The sequence below is a fragment of the Asparagus officinalis genome, chromosome 3 (genome assembly GCF_001876935.1).
Source record: "Asparagus officinalis chromosome 3, Aspof.V1, whole genome shotgun sequence".
Lineage (NCBI taxonomy): Eukaryota > Viridiplantae > Streptophyta > Magnoliopsida > Asparagales > Asparagaceae > Asparagus > Asparagus officinalis.
The window spans coordinates 101,271,936-101,297,109 of record NC_033796.1 but is presented as its reverse complement, the minus strand read 5'-3'; the positions used below and the strand labels follow the sequence as shown (position 1 = coordinate 101,297,109).

Sequence of the window (25,174 nt, the reverse complement as noted above, 5' to 3'; positions counted from 1 at the left end):
ATTTGTTACTTTATGTCGATGACATGTTGGTTGCCTCTATTTCCAGGTCGGCAATAGATGAGTTGAAAGTTCATCTTTCAAATGAGTTTGAGATGAAGGACTTGGACGAGGCGAAGAACATTCTAGGGATGGAGATCGGCAGAGACAAGAAGAATGGTAGAATTTGTTTGACACAAGTGGCTTATTTGAAGAAGGTTCTACAGTGATTCCATATTAGCTTGGATACGAAGCCAGTTGGTGTACCTTTGGGAGCCCATTTGAAGCTTTCGACTGGTCTTTCATAAAAGTCGGTTGAAGATCGAGAGTTGATGTCGAAGACTCCATATGCGAGCGCGGTTGGTAGCTTGATGTACGCGATGGTATGTACGAGTCCGGATTTGTCACAGGCGGTGAGCATGGTTTCGAGATACATGCACGATCCAGGAGTGGGTCATTGGGACACCGTGAGATGGATTTTGAGGTATATTCGAGGTGCGCTCAATATTGGTTTGGTTTATGAGAGGGACACTACAGGTAGGCAGTTATACATTGGTTATGTTAATTCGGATTATGCCGGGGATTTGGATAAGCAACGGTCTACGACAGGGTATGTGTTTACTTTGACTCGTACGCCGGTATATTAGAGATGCACCTTACAGTCGACAGTAGCTTTGTCTATGATGGAGGCAGAGTATATGGCGGTTACGGAGGCTGTGAATGAGGCTATTTGGCTTCGAGGACTTTTGGAGGAACTTGGTATATCGCAGCAATCCATCACTATTCATTATGATAGCATGAGTGCTATCTACTTGGCGAAGAATCAGGTTTTTCATGCGAGGACGAAGCACATTTGACGTTCGTTATCACTTCGTTCGTGATGTTCTTGAAGATGGCGATGTGGAGATTGTGAAGGTCCACACGAAGGATAATCCAGCGGATATTGCTCACTAAGGTGGTTCCGAGCAACAAGTTTGATCATTATAGAAGCTTTTTACACATTCGTGATTGTTGAGGTCGTTGGCAGCCATTTGGGTGAACTACGTTCGGCTTAATTCATTGGGCAAGAGGATACGTAGGCAGTCTTTCAGATGCAGCCGGTTTGGATTAGTTGATTTTGATGGGGTGGTTCAGATGCAGCCGGTTTGGATTAGTTGATTTTGATGGGGTGAGATTGTTTGGACTCTCGTTCGGGTTCCCGACTTGTTGTGGATTGAGTCCGTTGTCGTGAATTCCCGACTTGTTGTGGATTGAGTCCGTTGTCGTGAATTAACTTCACGGCGTACTGGACACAACAAGTGAGATATTTGGTTGCTTTGGTGTCGGCTCAATTTTGGAAAAACTTCACCGAGGTGGAGAATTGTGAACGCGGAAGTGATTGTGGGGGCCACACTTGGAGATACAGTGGACGTTCATTTATTTCCTGTTCGTTTTTTTTGGTCCACCCGATCGAAATGTTATAAATACCCATGCTAGGGTATTTTTGGAGGGTGTGCAAAAGAGGGGAACGCAGAAAGAAAGTGGCGGTGCAAGTGCAAGGATTTGGTTTTTACGGCTGGAGAAAAATCTTCATGTGCGGCTATGCAAAAGAAAAGGCAGAGGCCTATTTTTAGGGTTTTGAGTATCCTTTTGAGAGAGAGATTGTAAGGGTTTTATTTGTGAGATCTTGTGTGTGTGTAAGTCCTATTTGTATTATCTCTAATAGTAGATCTCTCCCCCTCCTTGCCCCGTGGATGTAGGCAATTTGCCGAACCACGTAAAATTGGTTGTCTCGCTATTTGTATGATTTGTAATAGCTTTTAGGTTCCCTCGACAAGCAGTCCTAGAACTGACGAGAGGAAGAGCTAATATCCCACTTTGATGGGATATTCAGCTTTAGATTCATGTTCCCTTTGAGAAACAAGAATTCTTATTGCGATCTAACTCTATTGTTGTGCCGAGGTGCTGCCGAAATTTTCGCTGCGCGCAACATTTATTAATTTTATTGTGTAATTGGAAGTTTCTACAGGGTACCAGTTCATTCCCATTCCCAGTGGGAGCGCAACATAAACAAAAACAAAAAGTCCTATTTAGGGTCCATCTGTAATTTTTGGAGTGCAGAGTAATTTTCTATCTCTCATTCACAAATTAAGGGATAGGATAAATTTTCAAAATAGACCGTATTTATAATTTATTTGTAAAAAGTAACTCATTTGTATTTTATTCACCATTTTCTACCTAGTTTTAACCAACTGGCTGAAACTGGGTCGATAATGGTAAATAAAACTTCACAGAATTTTAAATCTTGTGAAGTTTAGTGCTTAGTTACCCAGCCTAATCAATATACAACTAGCCTAAGCCTAATAACCACTAAACTAAACTTCATGGGATTTAGAGTCACGTGAAGTTTTTGAAACTTTTTTTACCATTTTCTACCCAGTTTCAGCCAAATGCTAGAAACTAGGTCGTAAATAGTAATCATATCTTAAATGGGTCAATTTTTAAATTAAATTTTTAATAGGGTCTATTTTAAAAATTTGTTCTAAGGGATAAGATGGTTATAAACCTTTCCACACCTATAATTGTAAATAAATTAAACTTAAAAGGGTTATCTTAGAGAATGAAAATAAGGCAAGAAGCTTAATTTTTTAGATTTGTTAAAGGGTGTTTAGGAAGGCTTATTTTTTGAAACTTATAAGTTATACTGGCTTTTAATTTTTGATAAAAATAATATAAAAATTATTTGAGTACAATAGTAATTTGCTTGGTCAAACCTAACTTTTTTAAGTGAGTTTGTAAGCTAGTTTTTCAAAAGCTAGGGTATACTAGCTTTTTAAAATGAGACTTATAAGTTAACTTATTTGGTGATTTACCAAATAGGTAGAAATAAAAATGCAAGCTTAAAAGCTAGTTTGACTAAAAAATAAGTCTCACAAACTTATTAATCAAATGATCTTCATTATATATTTTCATCTTTATCACAGCTCAAACTTATTAATCTATCCGTTAATGATGCTTATGAGATTTTCCAACAATTTGTATGGGTTTAGTATAATCTTGAAAGTTCAGAGGGGCTCTTTCACTTATAAATCCAGGGGGTTTAGCGCACAAAAAAAACCCTCCAAAATCAAAGGGTCTGGTAAAATGTACTTGCCCCCCCAAAAAAAATAACACCGTCGGTCTTGAACCATAAGCTCCTTGTAGGGTTAATTGCATTTGTAGAGATCTATGTAATAACTCTTTAATTACAAAATCTTTCTTCAATTAAATGTGTTTGGATGAGGAAATCATCTTGAAGAATTTACTACTTTCCTAATATTAAAAATAGAATTCAGTAGAAAATACATAGGATTTGAAAATTATAAAATAAGAAAAGGACAAGCAACCACAGAGAGCTCCACTCTTGACGTGTGCAGAAGGAAAAGAAAGTTTGAGGGGTTATGTGGGAAGAGAGAAGAGGTTTCGTGGAAATCTTAAAAAAGGGTTTAATAGGAGAAAACAAGTTCTCGAAAACACCCCAAAGTTTTAAAGGGTTTTTTTTTTGTAATTTATCCTTACCATGCATTATATAAATATTTATTTGAGAGTTTAGTAAGGAGAATAGAGGAGATTTTATTTTATATATTGTTTGAAAGTTTTAATAAAGTGGTGATAACGACTAAAATTATCTCCATATATTAAGGTCACATATTCCTCGGACTATAATACTGAGAAGGGTTATTATAGTCTAATCTAATATCTATTTTGACATGGATTAATATTCGAATTAACTTAAAATATTCTATATTGGTGTTTGTTATTAAGAGGATTATGACTGTTTGGACTATATAATAACTAAAATGAACTTTTTATCCTCAAATCAACTAATATGGTATTTATGCATATGTTTGGGAAAAGAATTAAAATTTAGGCTTAACTTATCTAGAAAGTCAAAGTACACTTGAATAATTTAAAAATGTTACAATATATATTTCCTTATTATTATTTAGCATGAAACAATAAAAAAGATATTGACCATTAGATTGTTATTACTAGCATTGCTGACCATATCATATATTATTTAAAAATAGTTTCTAGCACTTCTAAACCTGGATTGGGAGGAGAAAGACATACTTTTAAAGAAAAGAGTGGGAAGACATATTATAGATTGATTATAATTTAGATGAAAACAATAAAAAAAGGAAAGAATCATAGAACTTTATGGAAGAAATACCATATTTTTTTTATCAGAAACATATTAGATGGTTATGATCATTTATTCAATAATTAATATCATGCTATTAGAGACTATACTCATTAAAAATATTTATTCAAACAACTTCTAAATGTACATTTAATTACTAGATAAAGATGATATTACTACTTATTAGCCCTATATCATATCCAATCAAGCCACAGTTTACACAATAAAGCCAAGTAGTGGTTAGGAAAGTAGTGAGAAAAAAAAAGAGAAATTGACAAAGACAAGTGTCTGAAGCATACAAATACACAAATTGATGCAAACATCCACCAGTTGAGAGCAACAAAGGTGAAATCGCAGGTGAGATTTTCTCTATTTCTTGTTCTATTTTTTTGGATATAAATAGATATGCCCTAGGAAAAATAACCGCAAACAAAACTATTTTGCAAAAAAAAAATGATGGAGGAAAAGAAATTTTGCGGAAAGAAAAAAAGCGAGGTAGTGGGCTTTTTTGTCAAATTTTTTTTAATCCCCTCGTATGACTAATACATATTTCAAAGATAGCTGAAGATATGTAATGTATAGAAACAACCAGTGAGATAGCTGAAGATATGTAATCCCCGATTTGATGGCTGCTCTCATAAAAATGCAAATAGTGGTTTCATCTCAAGTGCAATAGCAAAACCACCAGTGAGAAAGCAAATCTGTGAGAAGAAACCTGGAGCCCATATAATACTTATTTCAAAGAAAAAGAAGAAATGAAGTTTTCATTTTAAATGATTATAACACCTGTAGATAGCTGAAGATATGTAATGTATAGAAAAAACAACAACAACAACAACAAGGTAATCAAAGGCTAGGAAACCCCAACTTGTTTCAACTCTCAAAATCAACGAAAATTGGGTTTGCTTCCAGTTGGTCTGCAAACATCTCTAAGATGGTCTTGACAGTCTTGAGAAATGCAAACCTGTTTAAACTTCCAGTTTCTTCACTAACATTTTCGAAGACCTGATCGTAAAGAAGAACTGTTGCTTCACTGGTTTCAGACGGGGGAAGACTCAATTCTGGTGCTTTTGACTCTATAATAGCCCTTAACTTCTCCTTGTTGCCTGCTCCTCTTGTTGTAGTATCCCACTCCTGGAACATGCTCTCCAGCACACTGCTAAGAAGGTTTTCATCGGCCAAAATCTGCAAATTTCCCACGAAGGATTCCAGTTAAGACAAATAGTACAGGATGTAAACAACGAAACATGCAGAATTTATAATGCCATTGTTTCTTAAGATAAAGTAAATCACTAAAGACGATACACTCAGGCTGAGAATATTAATGCATCACTTTTCTATTTAGGGTTTTTTTAATATACTCTCTCTCTCTCTCTCTCCCCCCCGAATCTATACAATTGGCAGATTTAGACCATCTCCAACCCATTGCACCAAAATGGTGCAAATTTTGCATCAAAATAGCGCAAAAATCACATCAAACACTAATACATCTCCAACCCATTGCACCATTTTTTACACCAAAAAAGAATATTCTCAGAATATTCTTAGTTTATTCCCTTTTATCTACTTTTATATTAATTAAGAGGTTAAAAATAAATATTTTAAAAAATTTAAAACAATGCATAGTAATAACGCGGATGAACAGTACGACACCATATTTGGCGTCACACTTTTCATCTCCTCCAAAGTGCCGCAAAAAATGCGGCACGGTTGGAGCTCGAACAGTTCAACGCAGCGGCGCTGCGTTGGAGATGCCCTTAGCCCCAAAAGGATAACTAGGGATAGATTAGTAGTATTTGAAAAAAGCTATCATTTTAACAGAGAATCCCGCCGAGAATGCTCTTTAACAGAAAATGAGAGGAATCCAAGGTGGAAGGACGTAAAGGGTACATTAGAAAATGCCCGGGGCTTTGTTTTTCCCTTCTGTCTTTGTGGTGTGATGTCTTTTTTTTTCCGGGAGTTATTTTTTTTTTTTTGGGGGTGGGTGGGTGGGGGGGGGTGGGGGGCAGTGCTGTTTGATCTGCAAAGAGGGTAACAGTTAGGCGGGGGTTAATAATAAGCAATATAATAAGGTTTTCTATTTTTAAATGGGGGGATAGAGAGAAGAGGTCATTTTGAGGCTATAAAGCTTTAAGAATTTTCTCCATCGTGAAAGGAATCGTGAGAAGGGAAACTTAATACCGGCTAATGATAACTTACAAATACAATACTCTACCAGCAATTTTCCTTCAATTACTAAATTAATTTACTCAATTTAGGAAACCCCTTGCAATAACAGTTCTAAAACAGGTCGGTGACAATTCACCAACATGAACAATGAAATTCTGAATATCCTAGTTGCATCCAGAAATAATTGGAAGCACCAAGCATGTTATGCTTTCTTATACCAAGATTCACAATTTTCATGACAAGAAATCAATTGAATTTGCATAGGTAATATAAAGCTCAATCATTATAATAAAGTGTACAATGTTCATGATGCATGTATTCTGCTGAAGAAAATTATACATTATCTGTAAGTATCAGGCATTGCAACTAAGTTCTGTGTCTAAGGTATTATGTTACTTGATAATCCTTAGAAACCGACATCCAAGATACTTGCTTTCATCAACATAAATATTACCATTATACACCTCAAGTTAATTGGCAATCCGTGCCACTTTATCAAAAATAAATGAAAAACATTCAAATTAGCCCATGTCACTTTGTTGAAAATAAATGAAAATCATTCAAAGTAATCAATCATTACAAGACATCGAATTTCTGTTGGACTGTTAAATCTCGGGAGATGCATTAAAGAACATACATAACCTTAATGGCTGCTAGAGAAGAAGATAAAATAAATAGATTAATACGAAAAGAAAAAAACACACCTTCTTCAGCTTAGAACCATTGATGACCTTAATATTCCGAATGACGGTAACATTCTTTTTGGATAAAGCATCTGCAAGGTCCTGTATGACGGTCTGCAGTAATTCAGCAAATTGTGATTGTCCCAATTGTTCTTCCCCTTCAGCTCCATGTTCCTTTAAGATGCTATCTAAAAGATCTCTGGATTCTGGTTGCATATACAGGAAAAAAGTATCAATAAAGAGTGAAAATCATTAAAATCTATTTCAATACAGATTTCAACTATGAAAAGGAGAAAATATACAGATGGACTATTGCGCGCAGCGGAAATTTCGACAATACTTCGACAGCACAACAAGAGAGTCAGGTCGCAATAAGAATTCCTGTCTCACCAAGGAAACAAAAATCTGAAGCAAAATATCTCAACCAAGTGAGATATCAGCTCTTCCTCTCATCAGTTCTAGGACTGACCTGTCGAGGGAACCTAAAAGCTATTACAAATCACACAAATAGCGATACAACCAATTTTACATGGTTCGGCAAATTGCCTACGTCCACGGGGCAAGGAGGGGGGGAGGGGCGATCTACTATTAGAGGGAGAGATTACAACTAGGGTTTACAATCACTCACAACCTAAACCCTCAAACAAACTCTCAAATCCCTCACAATATCTCTCTACAAAAGCACAAAAGGACTGCACACAATCACCTCTGCCGAAAAACAAATCCTTGCACACTCCAGCCCTTCTGCCTTTTTCGTACTTGTACCTGCGCACGCAGCCACCAAAGATCCCCTGTACTTCTCCTCTTTTTGCTTGCTCTGCCGAAAAGAATACCCACAGCCACAAAACAAATCTCCTGCACACACAAAAACCTAGGTGACAAATTATTTATAGGAGAGGTCGACGTGGGTGTTCGGGTGGGCCGCGGAAACTACGAAACCGCGTTTTTTTTTTGTCCGCTGGACTCATCGCGTGAATTGTTTCACGCACATGGCTGGGCCCCACTCACAATTCTCCACATCGGCGAAGTTTTCCCAAAACTGAGCCGATACCAAAGCATCCAATTGTCCCACTTGTTGTGACCAGTACGAACTCAATCCACAAGTCGAGAACCCGAACGAGAGTCCAAACAATCTCACCCCCATCAAAATCAACTAATCCAAACCGACTGCATCGTAAAGACTGTCTACGTATCCTCTTGCCCAAGGAATCAAGCCTCACGTAGTTCACCCTAATGGCCGCCAACGATCTCAACAATCACGAATATGCAATAAGTTTCAACAATGAGCAAACTTGTTGCTCGGAACCACCTTAGTGAGCATATCCGTCGGATTATCATTCGTGTGGACTTTCACAATCTCCACATCGTCATCTTCAAGAACATCCCGAACGAAGTGATAACGAACACCAATGTGCTTCGTCCGCGCATGAAAAACCTGATTCTTCGCCAAATAGATAGCACTCTTGCTATCACAATGAATAGTAACGGACCTCTGCGATATACCAAGTTCCTCCAAAAGTCCTCGAAGCCAAATAGCGTCCTTCACAGCCTCCGTAACCGCCATACACTCTGCATCCGTCGTAGACAAAGCCACCGTCGACTATAAGGTGCATCTCCAACACACCGATGCACGGGTCAAAGTAAACATACCCCGTAGTAGACCGGCGCTTATCCAAATCCCCGGTATAATCCGAATCAACATAACCAATGCATAGCTGCCCACCTATAGTGTCCCGCTCATAAATTAAACCAACATTGAGCGTACCTCGAATGTACCTCAAAATCCATCTCACAACGTCCCAATGACCTACTCCTGAATTGTGCATGTATCTCGAAATCATGCTCACCGCCTGTGACAAATCTGACATCGTACATACCATCGCGTACATCAATCTACCAACCGCGTTCGCATATGGAGTCTTCGACATCAACTCTCGATCTTCAACTGACTTTGGTGAAAGACCAGCTGAGAGCGTCAAATGGGCTCCCAAAGGTACACAAACTGGCTTCGTATCCATGCTAAAATATGGAATTGCTGTAGAACCTTCTTCAAATAAGCCACCTGTGTCAAACAAATTCTGTCATTTTTCTTGTCTCTGCCGATCTCCATCCCTAGAATGCATTTCGCCTCACCCAAGTCCTTCATTTCAAACTCCTTTGAAAGTTGTGCCTTCAACTCATCTATAGCAGATCTGGAAATAGAGACAACCAACATGTTATCGACATAAAGTAACAAATAGATGTACGCACTTCCTTTCAACTTGCGAAAATATACGCAAGGATCAAACTGGCTCCGAGTGTACGAATGACCAATCATAAAATGCGAAAATATACGCAAGGATCAAACTGGCTCCGAGTGTACGAATGACCAATCATAAAACCATCAAATCACCTATACCACTGTCGAGGAGACCTGGCTCCGAGTGTACGAATGACCAATCATAAAACCATCAAATCACCTATACCACTGTCGAGGAGACTGTTTCAAACCGTATAGCGATTTCTTAAATCTGCAAACTAATTTTTCCTTCCCTGCAGCTCGGAATCCCGATAGCTGAGTCATATATATTTCTTCATCAAGATCACCATGAAGAAATTTCGTCTTCACATCCAACTGATCTAACTCCAAACCATACTGTGCCACCAAAGCTAGCAAAATCCGAATCGTCACATCCAACTGATCTAACTCCAAACCATACTGTGCCACCAAAGCTAGCAAAATCCGAATCGAAAAATATTTTCCCACCGGAGAGAAAACCTCATTATAGTCAATACCTTCCTCCTGTGCATAGCCCTTCGCAACCAACCTAGCTTTGAACCTCAATGGAGTGCCCTCAATGCCCTCCTTCTTCGTGTATACCCACTTGCAACCAATTGCCTTCCGCCCCTTTGGAAGCTGAACAAGCTCCCATGTATCATTCTTGTGAAGAGACTCCATCTCCTCCTGCATAGCTACCTGCCACGAATCAGGCTCCGAACTCTGCTCGGCCTCTCTGAATATAATAGGCACCATCTCATCGATACTCTCCACCAGAAGTACATACGCAACTGTGTCGGCATACCGTGCTGGCATCTGTATGTTTTTCCTCTGTCTCCGAACCGCAATCGAATCCTGAACCTAAGTCGTCGGTCCCTGATCCTGCATATTAGTACCCGTATCTTCCGTGTCACCGTCGTGCTCGCCTGACGTCACCTCAGTCGATACTCTAATGGATACTGTACCATCTGAACAATGTGGAGCTGCATCGATCTCCACCACCTGTGATATCTCTTCCGTCGGATCGCTCTCCACCTGATGAGTTAGAAAGCTTCAAGATAGAAACATCATCAAACGTGACGTCCCTACTCAGCATAATCTTCTTATCAACTGGATCCCAAAGCTTGTATCACTTAACATCAGATTTGAACCCTACAAATATGGCCTTCCTAGCTCGATGTTCCAATTTATCTGTTCTCACATGATAAAATACAGGACACCCGAATATCTTGAGCTGGTCATAGTCGTATGCTGGCTCTTCTGACCACTTCTCCATAGGGGTTTTCCCCTCAATCGCAGATGAAGGCAGCCTATTAATAAGATGGCTCGCATATGTAAGTGCCTCCGCCCAAAAGATCTTCTCCAAATCACTCTGTGACAATAAGCATCGGATCTTCTCCAGTAAAGACCGATTCAACCTCTCTGCCACCCCATTTTACTGCGGTGTATGACTAACCGTGAAGTGCCTCTCTATGCCCTCGTCTCGACATAGCTGCAAAAAGAGGTCTGAAGTATACTCACCACCGTTGTCGGATCGCAACGTCTTGATCTTTCTCCCAGTCTGTAGTTCTAATCTATTTTTCCACTCCACAAACAAATCTAGGACTTCACTATTCTTCGTCATGGTGTACACCCAACGCCTAGAATAGTCATCAACTATGTTACCCCGACACGTCATTCTAGGTCCCGTACCCGTGTCGGGTACGTTTTGGGTGCGGATCCGCACCCAAACGGCAGCGACACGCCAAATTCACTCGCGACGGGAAAAAAAACCAACCTGAAATTTTTGTGCGGGGAAAAAAACCAACCTGAAGCGATTGAGCCTTTAGGCCCTTTACCACCTTCGAGCTCGACGACGAAAACCCAACTCCTCGACGACGAAATCAGAGCTCGAAATCAGAGATCGACGACGAAAACCCAACTCCTCGACGACGAAATCAGAGCTCGAAATCAGAGATCGACGACGAAAACCCAACTCCTCGACGACGAAATCAGAGATCGACGTCGAAAACCAACTCCTCGACGACGAAATCAGAGCTCGACGAAACAATTTCCAGCCTTCGAGGGACGACGAGCTTGGAGGGAGGAGTCGATGACGAGATTCGAGGGAGAACGGTGAAAACCCTAGCCCCAGAATCCACATGGAGTCGGATCTGAAGGAGGAGAGAGGAGCCGATCTCGATCTGAAGGAGGAGAGAACAGAGAGGAGCCGACAAATATGATCCAGGGTTTCTTTTTCCGTTTTGTTAGAGGACTAGGGTTTGAGTTATAAAGCTGGGCTTGTGTTTGGTATATGAGCCGTGTCTCCGTACCCTACTTTTTACAAATTTGCCGTGTCCCGTGTCCCGTACCCGTACCCGTGTCCGTACCCGTACCCGTACCTATGCAACCTTGGTCATCAACGAACGTGACGAACCAATGTCGATCACCAAGTAATGCAGTCTTGGTGGGACCCCAAGCGTCTGTGTGCACGTAGTCCAGGATACCCCTCATCTAATGAATGGTAATCCTGAACTTCACCTTCGTCTTCTTGTCAAGAACACAGTGCTCACAGAACTTAATCTTCCCACTCTTGGCTCCCTTCAATAGCTCCTGCTTGCACAATGCATGTAGTGACTTTTTACTTGTATGCCCTAACCTATAATGCCAAAGCCTGCTCATGTCCGCCTCTAAAATAGCCGAAGTAACCTGACCAATCTCGATACTCCCCTTCAGATAGTATAAGTTCTGACTGCGGACTCCTTTCATCACCACCAAAAATCCCTTAGTAACCTTTGCTACAACGTCTTCAAATGTCACATTGAATCCCTTTGCCTCCAAAGCTCCAACTGAGATAAGATTTTTCTTCAGCTGAGGAACGAATCTCACCTCTTTCAATTCACGGACTACTCCATCGTGCATCCTAACCTGCACGGTACCTATCCCACAAATGTCACAGGATTGATCATTTCTCATGACAACAACACCCCCGTCGATTCTCTCAAAAGATGCAAACCAGTCTCGCCTAGGGGTCACATGATAAATAGCGTCGAAATCAAGCATCCAATCTGATGCATCCACATGATTCACCTTCGGAGTAATCAATAGAAAAAAACATGAATCATCGGAATCATCGCCTTTCGTAATATTCACCTCATTGGTCTTTGGGCCCTTTTTCTTACCATTCTCTTTCTCCTTGAGCTTTGGGCAGTCTCTCTTTCAATATCCCTGCTCCTTGCAGAATGCACATTGGTTCTTTGCTAATTGGTGACGGCTTCTTGACTTTGACCTTCTTCTATTACCAACTTTCAGATATTGGCTTCTACCTCTCGTCGACAAGACCTCGCCTGAAGTGCTAGCACGGGAAGTCTCCTTGTCCTTCCTCCTCAAATCGTAATTGATCAATGCGTTAGTCACTTCACTATAGCTGATAGAAGATCTCCCATTCAACAAAGTAAGCACAAATGTATCATACTCTTCATCCGGTAAAGAGTCCAACAAAATAATCACCTTGTACTCATCCGATATTTTCTCATCAACATTCGCCAAATACGACAATAACTTAGTGTAGTTGTTCATATGAGCCGCTAGCGAGGTGCCTCTGGACATCTGAAATCTGAAGAGTCTTCGCAACAAGTGTAACCTATTCTCAACACTCTTTGTGAGATACTTATTGAGAATTTCCCACATCTTCATTACAGACGTCACCCCAATCACATCATACTTTAGCTCTTGTTCCAAACATGACCTGATCACCTCACAAGCGTTTCTATTCATCTTCTCTCATACCGTCTCTTCATATTTAGGTGGTCTCTCGTGGACCATGATGGTCTCTTCCAAGTTCTGAGCATTGAGCGCATCCTGTACGTCGCTCATCCACAAACCAAAGTTGATTTTACCGTCATACTTCACCACACTAATTTTAGTGCTCTGAAAACCAACTTGTATTGTACTCTCCATCGACTTGCTGCTTTCACCTTCTTCTCCCATTGCAAACTAACTCCAAATTATAAAAAAAGAACAAATTTAATAAAAATTAGGAACCACCCAACTGAACCCTAGATCAGATTCCAAATAGATCTCCTATCCACACGAGGAAAACGAAATCTCCAACGACAACTCCTAATGATATCTCCATCAAAGCCTAGAACTCCAAGAACTAAGCTTCACACAAGAATCTTCCTCCACCAAACTCTAAAACCCTAGATCTGAAATCTGGGCTTTAATACCACTTGTTGCGCGCAGCGAAAATTTTGATAGCACTTCGACAGCACAACAAGAGAGTCAGATCGCAATAAGAATTCCTGTCTCACCAAGGAAACAAGAATCTGAAGTAAAATATCTTAATCAAGTGAGATATCAGCTCTTCCTCTCATCAGTTCTAGGACTGACCTGTCGAGGGAACCTAAAAGCTATTACAAATCACACAAATAGCGATACAACCAATTTTACATGGTTCGACAAATTACCTACGTTCATGGGGCAAGGAGGGGGGCGATCTACTATTAGAGGGAGAGATTACAACTATGGTTTACAATCACTCACAACCTAAACCCTCAAACAAATTCTCAAATCCCTCACAATATCTCTCTACAAAAGCACAAAAGGACTGCACAATCACCTCTGTCGAAAAACAAATCCTTGCACACTCCAGCCCTTCTGCCTTTTTCGTACTTGTACCTGCGCACGCAGCCACCAAAGATCCCATGTACTTCTCTTTTTGCTTGCTCTGCCGAAAAGAATACCCACAGCCACAAAACAAATCTCCTGCACACACAAAAACCTAGGTGACAAATTATTTATAGGAGAGGTCGACGTGGGTGTTCGGGTAGGCCGCGGAAACTACGAAACCGCGTTTTTTTTTGTCCGCTAGACTCAGCGCGTGAATTGTTTCACGCACATGGCTGGGCCCCACTCACATGGACTTCATACACGATGAAAATTTAGATGTTATCAATTAAGCCCACCAAGGGAGGAGAAATGACTATCTATTTATCCTATGATACACCTCTCTCACCAGTCACTAGGAGATTAATCAATCTGAAGGTCCCAAATACAGTTCAAAGCAAGACAATGCTGGTATATTAAAAAGACATGAAACATATTATATCCCACAACATAATAATATCTACAATAGTTTAGTAATGATCATTTATTATTTACTTATTTATTTATTTGTTCTATATTATAAGTTATAATACATGGCAACATAGAGTATAAATCCATATCACATTATATGCTTCATTCTGTAGCATAAATACACCTACTTTATTGCCTTCACAATACATTAAAGTATTTACTAGATAAATTATAGTAAGACAACTATATTTACTTTATATCTATTGATGTTTAAATGTATGAGATAAATTTCTTTCATCCATTATATTAAACAGCTATTTAGTTTATCTACCTGCATGTTGCCTAGCACCTAAATCCAACATAAGATCTCCCCAGAAACCATAAGCCAACAATGCTATTTACAGACATGCTGCATAAAAGTATTAAGACGACACACTAGATAATATAGTTAATTAGCATAAGATAATAACAAAATCAAGACCAGTGAGAACACAGAGATCGGGGGAAAATCATGACCAGTGAGAACACAGAGATAGGGGGAAAAACAATCTTAGCCCCATTCTATCTACATAAATAAAACGAACTGACTTTCAGATAAAGCAACAAGGAGATATTTTTTTCTCAAATGGGATAAAGTACCCCGTCAAAACTAAGTACTCACATTAATAAACGCATATCTAATGAAGTAAGATTAGCATGGAATACTTGATCCTGATTTCAGCTTAGCAGAAACCTAAATGTCAGAAAAATATAATATGGCAAACATTAGGCAAACTGAGTATAAAGAGGATGGTATACATTTGACATGGAATGCTATTTGTTCACTTATACAAATTCTATTTAGTGCAAAGAAATGACCACATAATATAAACTTGTACCTAACAACATTAGTAACATCCTAAAGCATTTTACCCGAAAAAGGAGGAACCCCCATTCCCACTCCCATGTGAACCAGAGCATTTTGTATCTCATTTTTGCTGAGTTTTCCTCTATCATCTACATCGAGATCAGTGAAAAGACTTTCTGCCAACATAGCAAAATCATCTTCATCATCCATGAAAACTCGAAGAGCATGTCCATCCAAAATTGAAATAACAAGAGGATCATCTACATAAAAAGTAAATGTCAGGTAATGTAAAGAGCTTGTAGCACAATAAATGGATGAATTAAGGCAAGAAATTCCTCAGAGCTCCTGTTTAACAAATAACAGCATTCATATATTGTACAGCTGAAGAAACCAAATGTAAAAATAGTATCTCCAAGGATTAAGTTATAATTGCCGATATATGATTATTATCACAGCAAGAAGATTTGTGAATACACTGAAAGCATAAGTCTCAAACCAAGCTGAACAAGTAAATCAAATTGACAGGATAAACAGAAGCTATGTAAACATAATTTTTCTCATCTTATACCATAGTATTTGAGGCAGAGATAAAATTGTCATTGGTGCGATGTTTGTATTTCAATGCATGTCCCAAACCAAGATGCACAAGTAAATCAAATTAACAGTATAAACAGAAGCTATGTAAACATAATTTTTCTCATCTTATACCATAATGTTTGAGGCAGACAAAATTTTCCTTGGTGCAATGTTTGTAGTTCAATGCATGTTCTATTCAAAAATTCGGCACTAGGGATGTCCATTCTTTAGCTTGCTGAAGTATACCAGTAGACAGATATGGATGAAGTTCCCTGTAGAAAATTCAAAATTTGAACCTCTTCCTGAACACTCTTCCTTGGCCGTGAAGATTTCTAGGGTGGTTCTTGGTTGCATGAGCTTTAAATAAAGTTACCAATATCAATATGGCAATGAAGTAGGAGTTAGTACCCCCACAAGCCTACTTAGATGGTCATTTTTTCTCAATTAAAACATCGTCACTGAGTTAGGTGGTTTGTGTTTCCTCGATAACTTCATAAACTATACAAAACAGAAGTATCCTTCTCAAAGCAGATTTCTAAGTTTTGATTGCTATGAGGAATCAAATCCTCTAAAAGGTAACTGTCACTATCACCATAAAAAATTTAGAATATATGAAAATGTTAACTTCGATTTAAAATCTTTGGCTAAATCTACAAACAAATAAAAACTAGCAATCAAGTAGATAATTACTGACAATGTATTCCAAGTTAGCATCAGTCAGAATCAGCACAAATGTTAAGAACATATTTCGTCCAATTATGGACTTAAACAAGCACGCAACTTCAAACTTAACCTACCTCAATGGTGGTTGATATACAATTGGAGAAGCTTGAGCCCAGATTTCTGATGAATTGTTCTGGACTTGAAGAATGATCACGGAACTAATCTGGAAGCTTGAACTTGGCTCAAAGCGTTTTTATGGACTTAAAGTTATATGAACTTTTGATGGATTTAAAAAAAGTGACACACAACTGATACAAGGACGACAATGGTTATAGTTAAACTGAGTGCATCATACTCTACTAGATCCATCCTTGATTAAAAATATTTGTTGATATTTATCGAAACAATTAATATGTCCTTGTTCCGGTTGAGGGTTATCCGAAGTGTATGACCTTCTGGTTGACCTTCTCTTTCTGAGTTTTTCCACTGTCAAACTCCCTTTATTGCAACCCCAAAAAAAAAATATGGAGTTAAATAACATGAATCGTATTCTTTTTTTTTCTTTTCTCTTTTAGTTATATCCTCCATTAAGTTAACCATTATCGTATGCTTCTTAATTGCTTCCAACTATGTTCTCTGAGGCTTATCTCTAGCAACCTACATTCCACATGATCAAACCATCTCAATTGATTCTCTCTCATTTCATCCTCAATAAAAGCAACCTCCAGCCTCTCATTATTTATCCTATCTCTTAGTGTATATTCATGAGTCCATTGTAACGTTCTCATTGCTACTACACTGTAGATTCTCAATCCAGTACCTAGCCCAAACACAACTGCAAACAAAAAAAAGTTTAAAATCTGTAACATTCTCAATTCCACTACACTGTAGATTCTCAATCAAGTCCCTAACCCTAACTCAACTACAAACAAAACATTCTAAAATTCTACATACAGAACAATCATTTAAGGGAAATTGACTACTTCAAAGTCTAATAAAAACCCAACACCCAACTCATCATTTCAAAATGGGTTAATTGCCAACAGCTTAGGCATCCATCATAGTATCATAAGCCCTCAACCCAAATAAATTTCCAAAATTAAACTCAGCGATCAACAAACCAACCAAATGCCTGGAACCCATTTTTATAACAACACAATTAATTATAAATTGAACCTAAGCTACATCATTCAAGGGTATCTATAGAAAACCAAAATTTCCAAAAACTATCATAAAGCCTCCACCCAACCCAATTTGCCAAATTACAGTCTGCAGTCAAAAGATCAGCCCGAATGCCTGAAAACCAACTTCATAACACAGAAAAGTAAATCAAAATTACACTGAAATGTAAAATTATCAGATTTAACAAGCGCAGTTTAGACCTTTCAGTTCATCAGCAAGGGTAACAAGGTACTCCTTGATCATGGCTTTCTGAGATTCTCCCTCGCCGAACTCCTTAGAACGCAAATCGCCGTTACCGTTAAGTCTCTGGATGACGGCGGACTTAGCGGAAACGGGCAGGGAGAGGCCGAAGAGGTGAGCGGACGCCTCGGATTCGCAGAGAGGGATCAGTTGGGATCCGGTGACGGCGCCGTTAGGGAGTGGGAGACGGAGATCGGCGTTGAGTAGTTGGGTTCCGTCAAGGACAGTTATACCGCCGTCAGCCATTTTGACGGAGAGAGAGAAAAAGAAGAAGAGGAGACTTTTGATTGAACGCTCTGGTCTTTTATTTATTTTTATTTTTTTGGTGAGCTTTAGGATGCTCCGATGAAACTGCTCGGACAAATCTTTGGGCAACTTCTAACCTACGGCCTTTTCACCACATTTGCTATATCCACTCCCAAACAGTAACTTTGGGAGTGGGATTGCCGAAAATACCCTTTTGTGTGTGCAATAAATTTTTACTTTTGTGTGAGCATTAAATCCGGTTGGCTTCCAAAAATTTGTACATTTAATGTGGACTATTGATTAAATGTGGTACCGGATTGGCATTGTATTCTTGCCATTTAATGTGACCGTAGTAATAAATTTTGTACATTTAATGTGGACTACTGTTTAGATGCCCAGATCTTGGTTAAATTTTGTACATTAAATGTACATTAATCTACTTTTGTGACCGTAGTTATATTCCAAAAATTGGCTTCAAATAAATTTCGTCGATGCTCAATGTGACCGTAGTTATATTCCAAAAATAATGTATTCTTGCCATTTAATTGTATTAATCTACTTTTGTGACCGTAGTAATTTTATGAACATTATTAGAATATTAATTTTGTGTGTGCATTTCATAAATAAAGTAGATTAATTTTGTGGAATATAATCAGAGTCCTACCTTGGAATGTGGAATGAAATGAAATGAAATATTATCAGAGACCTACCTTGGAATGTGGAATGTATTTTCATGGTTTCCAAAAATAAAGTAGATTAATTTTGTGACCGTAGTTATAACTCCTAATGTAATTTTGTAATAATATAACTTTATTTTGTGACCGTAATGAATATTCTAATAAATATTCGATGCTCAAAGTGTGCATTAAATTAATGTAATTTTGTGTGTGCATGAAAATGTGGTGCATAAATTTTCCCCATAGATTAATACTACGGGGATTTTTATGCACCACATTTTCAACAATTAATGTAATTTTGTGTGTGCATAAATTTTCCGGTGGTGAAAACGGTAGAAAAATTGGTGAAAATGTGGTGAAAATGTGGTCAAATCGATTTTATGGTGTCCGGTTGGCTTCGAATTCCGATTTCGAATTTTTATAACAATTTTCATTTCCAATACAATTTACACAAATTACATAAAATTGATTTTGACCCCTTAGAATTACACCACTCAGAATTTTTTACTAATTTGATTTGAGCACTCAAAATGTCAAAATTGATTTTGACCTCTTAGATTTTTACCTATAAAAAGGCCAACAGTTTAAGTTTTTCAAATCACAATCACAACTCAAACACTCACAACTCAAACACTTACAATTACAATCACAAACAATATGAATTCTGGAGATTACAACTCCATAAATCTTGATGAAGTTGAATTCGTCATCGACGAAACACAAAGTGATCCATTCCAGGATCATAGTTCATATGTAGAGTTTGAAGACATTTCAACCGATTTCGGTAATCCGGAAGGAGGTTTTGCTAGTAGAGAGGACATGGATGCTCATGTAAGATATGTTGCTGGCTTGAGGAACGTTACTTTGGCAATTCGTGATTCGAAGGGAAAAGACGGCCGACGGCCCAAAGTTCGATATTTATGTAGCCAAGGTGGCGGATACAGACCAAAAAAGGTTACTGGAACTAGGTCCACTAAAACGACAAAAAATAATTGTCCATTTTGGTTGGACGGAATGGAGTACCCTGGAGGGCGCTGGTACTTTGAAGTCCGGGAGGGGAGACACAACCATCCATTCCCGTCTCATGCTGTGGGATCTCGTTTAGGTAAAATATCCCCTATTCAACTTGAAGTTATTAGGGAGCAAGAGAATTTTAATTTAAGCCCGAGTAATATGTTGGCGTCCATGAAAAGGGCTGATCCGGAGAACAAATCGTGTACAAGTTTACAATGCTGTCAGTAAGGTGCGTGCCCAGAAAAGAGAAGGTCGGACCCCGATGAATAATTTCATCCATTTACTCAGGCAATTGAACTACATGTACGACGTTCGGACTGCTGATGAATCTTCCGAACTTGGAGATATTGTTTTCTGCCACCCGGCTTCTTTTGTGATGGTGAATGCATATCCGGAAGTCATGATGATTGATTGTACGTACAACACCAATGAGTATGACATGCCTCTACTAGAAGTGGTCGGTGCAACAAGTACGGACAAAACGTTCACTATCGCCTACGCATTCATGCGAAATGAGAGACAAGAAAACTACAGGTTTGTGTCTTAATGAATTTTAATTTTTTTTCATATGTTTAAATTTAAAATTGTTAATTAACATTATTTAGTACAATTGTTTGTCAATGTTATGAATAATGTTAAATTGAATATTTAGGAGGAGTTAATATTGTTATGAACATTATTAGTATTGTTTAATTAGGAGTTATTATTTTTATGAACATTATTAGAATTGTTTAATTAGGAGGAGTTATTATTTTTATGAACATTATTAGAATTGTTTAATTAGGAGGAGTTATTATTTTTATGAACATTATTAGAATTGTTTAATTAGGAGGAGTTATTATTTTTATGAACATTATTAGAATTGTTGAATTAGGAGTTATTATTTTTATTGGAACATTATTAGTATTGTTTAATTAGGAGTTATTATTTTTATGAACATTATTAGAATTGTTGAATTAGGAGTTATTATTTTTATTGGAACATTATTAGTATTGTTTAATTAGGAGTTATTATTTTTATGAACATTATTAGAATTGTTTAATTAGGAGTTATTATTTTTATTGAACATTATTAGTATTGTTTAATTAGGAGTTATTATTTTTATGAACATTATTAGAATTGTTTAATTAGGAGTTATTATTTTTATTGAACATTATTAGTATTGTATAATTAGGAGTTATTATTTTTATGAACATTATTATATTGTTATTTTTTTATTGTTATATTGTTTAATTAGAACTTATTATAGTATTATTAGGAGTTGTTACTGTTATGAAAATTATTATATTGTTTAATTAGGACTTATTATAGTATTATTATTGTTATTAACATTGTTATTGTAGTATTGTCATTAATATTGTTATTATGTTAATTTGTTGTTATAAATTACAATTGACAATTATTTAGTACAGTTATTTTGTCCTACGTTTAAATTTAAAATTATTAATGTTATATTATTTTGCAGGTTTGTGTTACAGTTTATCCGTACTTTGTTCGTTAGCCAAGTGACACCTAATGTCATTGTAACAGACCGAGATTACGCCTTGATGCATGCTGTCGAGTATGTTTTCCCGGAATCCAGGCATCATTTGTGTCGCCGTCACATTGAGCAATGCGTGCTACAACGAGCACTGCAGCAACCTGGTTTTTTAAAAGAGGCGGCAGAAGGATTTAAATTTCGTTGGAATTGGGCGATAAGTGCACCGACCATAGATGACTTTAATGATAGATGGGGACGTCTGGCAGCACATTACTCGAGTTGGGGAGCATTGCTGAACTACTGCATTGACACATGGATTAGTCCGCATTCCCAAAAAATCCTGTCAGCTTACATCGACCATTATTTTCACTTCGGAAGCTACACAACAAATAGGTAAGCCTTGTGAGATTTACGTGACTAAATAATCGTTACATGTAGTCAACATTAATAATTAATATTCAAGTTCAATTGGTAATGCAGGGTCGAAGGAGAACATCATCGCGTCAAACGACATTTAGATGGTGGTCGGTACCCATTCGATACCGTACTGGAGAAACTTCACAAGGTGATAGAAGGCCAAATCTGTGTGATTAAGAAAGTAGCGAGAGTTAACGCTACTAAATCCAACACAGACACCCTTGGAGATACGTTGTTTGTTAATCTGAACAGATCAATCACGTTTAAAGCATTCGGCCTCATAAGGAAAGAAATGCAAGTTTTACAAGAAATGGGTCAGGATCCAACAACGTGTGGTTGCTACCTAAGGAGAACTCATGGTCTACCGTGCGCACATGAGCTTCAGTACTACATCATAAATGGGTATAGCATTCCGTTGGATCAAATACATGATTATTGGAAAAAGTTAGATATTCAGTTTCCAATATTTCCTAATGATGCCGCGGATGGATCCCCGACTCCACCAAATCCAGTGAGGAGGGCGTTGTTCGAAGAAGTCCCTGATATTACTGCACCTCCTACTGCTAAAAAGAAAACCAAGGGTAAAAAGCTCTCTAGTCTCCGTGTACCTTCGGCGTGGGAGAGGGTTGTGAAACAGTACGGATTTAAAAAGTCTCCAAACAAAAAGGTAATACTACATAACTTATGAATTTCTATATTTGAAAATTATGATTTATATTAGTTACTAATTTATTATTCTCAATTTAACATTGTCAACCTATGCATTTGTAAAGGGCCCTGGACGTGTTGCTTCTATCTCTGAATCACAGGGGAGTCCAATGAGCACATCCCAACGTACGGGGCCACCAGTATCACCATCTTCTCCAAATCCTCCGTGCTCAAGGCCTCCAATGTCAACCCCTTCTTCCAAAGGCACCACGTTCATCTTTAAGAATTCTGTATTTGAGAGAGAATTCCCGCCCTACATTAGAAAATACATAGATCAATGCACAGATGTAGCGGCAGACGGAAATTGTGGATTTAGAGCGGTGGCTCTAGCAATTTACGGAACAGAAGATGATTGGGTTAAAGTTAGACAAGACTTAGTAGCAGATCTACAGAATAGAAGCGCCTTGTACGCTCGAATCTTAGGTGGGAGGAGTGCGAGGAGTTCTAATGTGACTAATCTCATCCAATCGATTGCTCACTACCATGGACCAGCGGATGATGATTACTGGATGGCGGTACCGGATTGCGGTCACGTAATTGCAACAACATATAATGTTGTTTTCATGACATTCAGTGAACATGGAGGAAATACTTGTCTGCCAGCGATATTAGATGAAACACAAGGACCTCCAACCCGAAAGGTGGTGTGCGGACATCTTAGCAATGATCATTGGATTTTGGTAAGAAAATTACACTAGTCGACGATCATATAAACAAGTTGAATTTTAACTTTAATTTTTTATATAAGAATATAACTTCAATATTTGTACATTTTTTTCCAGTTGCATATGAAACCAGGGGATCATCCGGTACCACCCATAGCATTTTACTGGAACGACCATCACGACAAATCTGCAGATGGTTTAGATGCACAATTTGCATTCTCGATCAGTCACTTTAACCGTCTCCACAATGAAGATGGAGAACGTCGAGCATCAACAAGAAGAATAAAGAACAATTAATTAGGATCGAAATAAAAATTGATGTATTTCGTTGAGTAGATTAATACTTTGATTTTCTAATAAATTTTATTATTATCCTTCATTATAGTCTAACACTTCAAACATTTCAAACACTTAAACAAATTTTATTAACGATTTTAAAAATTCAAATTATATTAAAATTAAACCAACATTTATATATGTTCTAAAAAAAATTAATTTTTTTAATAACACTTCAATGATTTTTTATGACCCACGGATTATAATGGATTAATTTTTTTTATAACACTTCAATGATTTTTTTAATAACACTTAAAAAAAATTCAAACATTTCAAACACTTAAACAAATTTTATTAACGATTTTAAAAATTCAAATTATATTAAAATTAAACCAACATTTATATATGTTCTAAAAAAAATTAATTTTTTTAATAACACTTCAATGATTTTTTTATGACCCACGGATTATAAACCGACACGGATTATAGTCTAACACGGATTTTAAATACACAATTAAAATGGAATTAGTTAATAAAACAAAATAAAAAAATTTATAACCCACCGGACACGGTGTCCGGTGGGAAAACAAGGTCAATTAAACAAAAAGGATTGTGGACTCAGAATTAATGAACCGAATTAATGAACCTTAATGAGAAGCATTTAATGGTTGATGTAAGCTTAATTAACAATAAAGGGCAATTTCGTCCATCCACCACCCAAAGTTACTGTTTGGGAGTGGATATAGTTGGACCCCGCCCAAGCTGGCAGGTGGGCCCGACGTACGTTTAAAAAATATTTATTTTCCTGCTACACTTTGCTCGGAAAGTAAAATTGTGGGCTGTTTGGTTGTATGTTTTTACCATGTAAAAGGATGGAAAGTGTAAAAAAGTGGGCCCCAATGTCAGCTTTCATCACATTCAATTGTTTGTTTGTAGTCGTGAAAATAATGTAAAGTGATTTCATATGCTGATGTGGCTTGTAAAGTGATTTCATAAAAAAAAGACATGATTTTAGGAGAAAGCTGACATTGAAGTCAGGAAAAAATAATAAAAAATAATTCCAACCAATATGATCATTTGAGTAGGGACCACTTTTTACACTTTCCAAACAAACAATTAAAGTTACATTTACGAACCAAACAAGCAATTTATGAGTCCAATGGAATAAAAAACAAACAAAGAAAAGTATAAAAGTAAAATTGATGAGGTAGACAACAACTTTCCAAGTTGTGTCATAAATACACAACTTTACCAACAACAACCAAACAGCCCATTAGGAAAGCTTACGAGTTATGTGGGACTTTGGTGGATTTTTGATGATAGGCGTGGGTGTGATGCATACATGACACAAAATGTGAAAGAATATATTACCAATTTAGGTTTCAAATATTCTATTTACTTAGGGATCGAACTTAAAAAAAATCTTGCTATGATACTTTTGTTTGGGTATTTTCGATATTAATCCCTTAAATCGATCGTTTTGCTCATTGATTGTTCAGGTTTGAATGTAGTTAGTGTTTGGATTCTCTCTAATTCTCGAAATAAGGTAGATGAATGCATGTTGACCATTGAAGTTTGAAGGTGCATGCATTGTAATCTTAAAGGGTGCATGCATTGAAAGACTGAAAGTTACTCTTGGAACCAAGAGCATTAATTGGTCATTGAAAATAGTAAAGGATAAAGGCAATAAAGAAGGATATGGGCATCTTCTTAGTAAGAGGGAGGTTCCTTTTAGAACTCTTAGGGCTTGTTTGGATTGAGGAGAATAGGGGTGAAGAGAAGTTAGGGGAACCATTCACTTTGTTTGGGAACATTTAGGAGGTGAAGTTATTCACCCACTAGTGGAAAACTATGCTTCGCTGACGGCAACAACGACTG

The 25,174-nt window shown here is 37.6% G+C and overlaps 3 protein-coding genes across 3 annotated transcripts; 2 read left to right on the top strand and 1 right to left on the bottom strand.

Moving 5' to 3' along the window:
* Window positions 4,872-18,186, bottom strand: LOC109835250. Its single transcript, XM_020403234.1, has 4 exons — window positions 17,774-18,186; window positions 15,218-15,412; window positions 7,012-7,196; window positions 4,872-5,323 (listed from the first exon to the last, which is right to left on the bottom strand). The coding sequence occupies exons 1-4, from the start codon at window positions 18,057-18,059 to the stop codon at window positions 5,012-5,014; spliced, it is 978 nt and encodes a 325-aa protein (XP_020258823.1). The 5' UTR covers window positions 18,060-18,186; the 3' UTR covers window positions 4,872-5,011.
* Window positions 19,394-21,914, top strand: LOC109835496 (protein FAR1-RELATED SEQUENCE 5-like). Its single transcript, XM_020403470.1, has 5 exons — window positions 19,394-19,841; window positions 19,930-20,284; window positions 21,216-21,623; window positions 21,711-21,795; window positions 21,900-21,914. Exons 1-5 carry the CDS (start codon window positions 19,394-19,396, stop codon window positions 21,912-21,914), a joined length of 1,311 nt encoding a protein of 436 aa, XP_020259059.1.
* LOC109832417 lies at window positions 21,831-23,340 on the top strand. Its single transcript, XM_020399789.1, has 3 exons — window positions 21,831-22,314; window positions 22,421-23,035; window positions 23,138-23,340. The coding sequence occupies exons 1-3, from the start codon at window positions 21,940-21,942 to the stop codon at window positions 23,315-23,317; spliced, it is 1,170 nt and encodes a 389-aa protein (XP_020255378.1). The 5' UTR covers window positions 21,831-21,939; the 3' UTR covers window positions 23,318-23,340.

What these genes read in the sequence shown, in the direction of transcription:
- LOC109835250 (XM_020403234.1), bottom strand. Translation starts at nt 18,059, where the DNA reads ATGGCTGACGGCGGTATAACTGTCCTTGACGGAACCCAACTACTCAAC. An exon ending in CCTTGCTGATGAACTGAAAG is followed by an intron (nt 15,413 to 17,773) that starts GTCTAAACTGCG and finishes CTTTTTATGTAG; the next exon opens with ATGATCCTCTTGTTATTTCA. An exon ending in GGGGGTTCCTCCTTTTTCGG is followed by an intron (nt 7,197 to 15,217) that starts GTAAAATGCTTT and finishes ATATGCAACCAG; the next exon opens with AATCCAGAGATCTTTTAGAT.
- LOC109835496 (XM_020403470.1), top strand. Translation starts at nt 19,394, where the DNA reads ATGAATTCTGGAGATTACAACTCCATAAATCTTGATGAAGTTGAATTC. An exon ending in TGCTGTGGGATCTCGTTTAG is followed by an intron (nt 19,842 to 19,929) that starts GTAAAATATCCC and finishes GTCCATGAAAAG; the next exon opens with GGCTGATCCGGAGAACAAAT. An exon ending in GGAAGCTACACAACAAATAG is followed by an intron (nt 21,624 to 21,710) that starts GTAAGCCTTGTG and finishes TTGGTAATGCAG; the next exon opens with GGTCGAAGGAGAACATCATC.
- LOC109832417 (XM_020399789.1), top strand. Translation starts at nt 21,940, where the DNA reads ATGCAAGTTTTACAAGAAATGGGTCAGGATCCAACAACGTGTGGTTGC. An exon ending in AAAAGTCTCCAAACAAAAAG is followed by an intron (nt 22,315 to 22,420) that starts GTAATACTACAT and finishes GCATTTGTAAAG; the next exon opens with GGCCCTGGACGTGTTGCTTC. An exon ending in GCAATGATCATTGGATTTTG is followed by an intron (nt 23,036 to 23,137) that starts GTAAGAAAATTA and finishes ATTTTTTTCCAG; the next exon opens with TTGCATATGAAACCAGGGGA.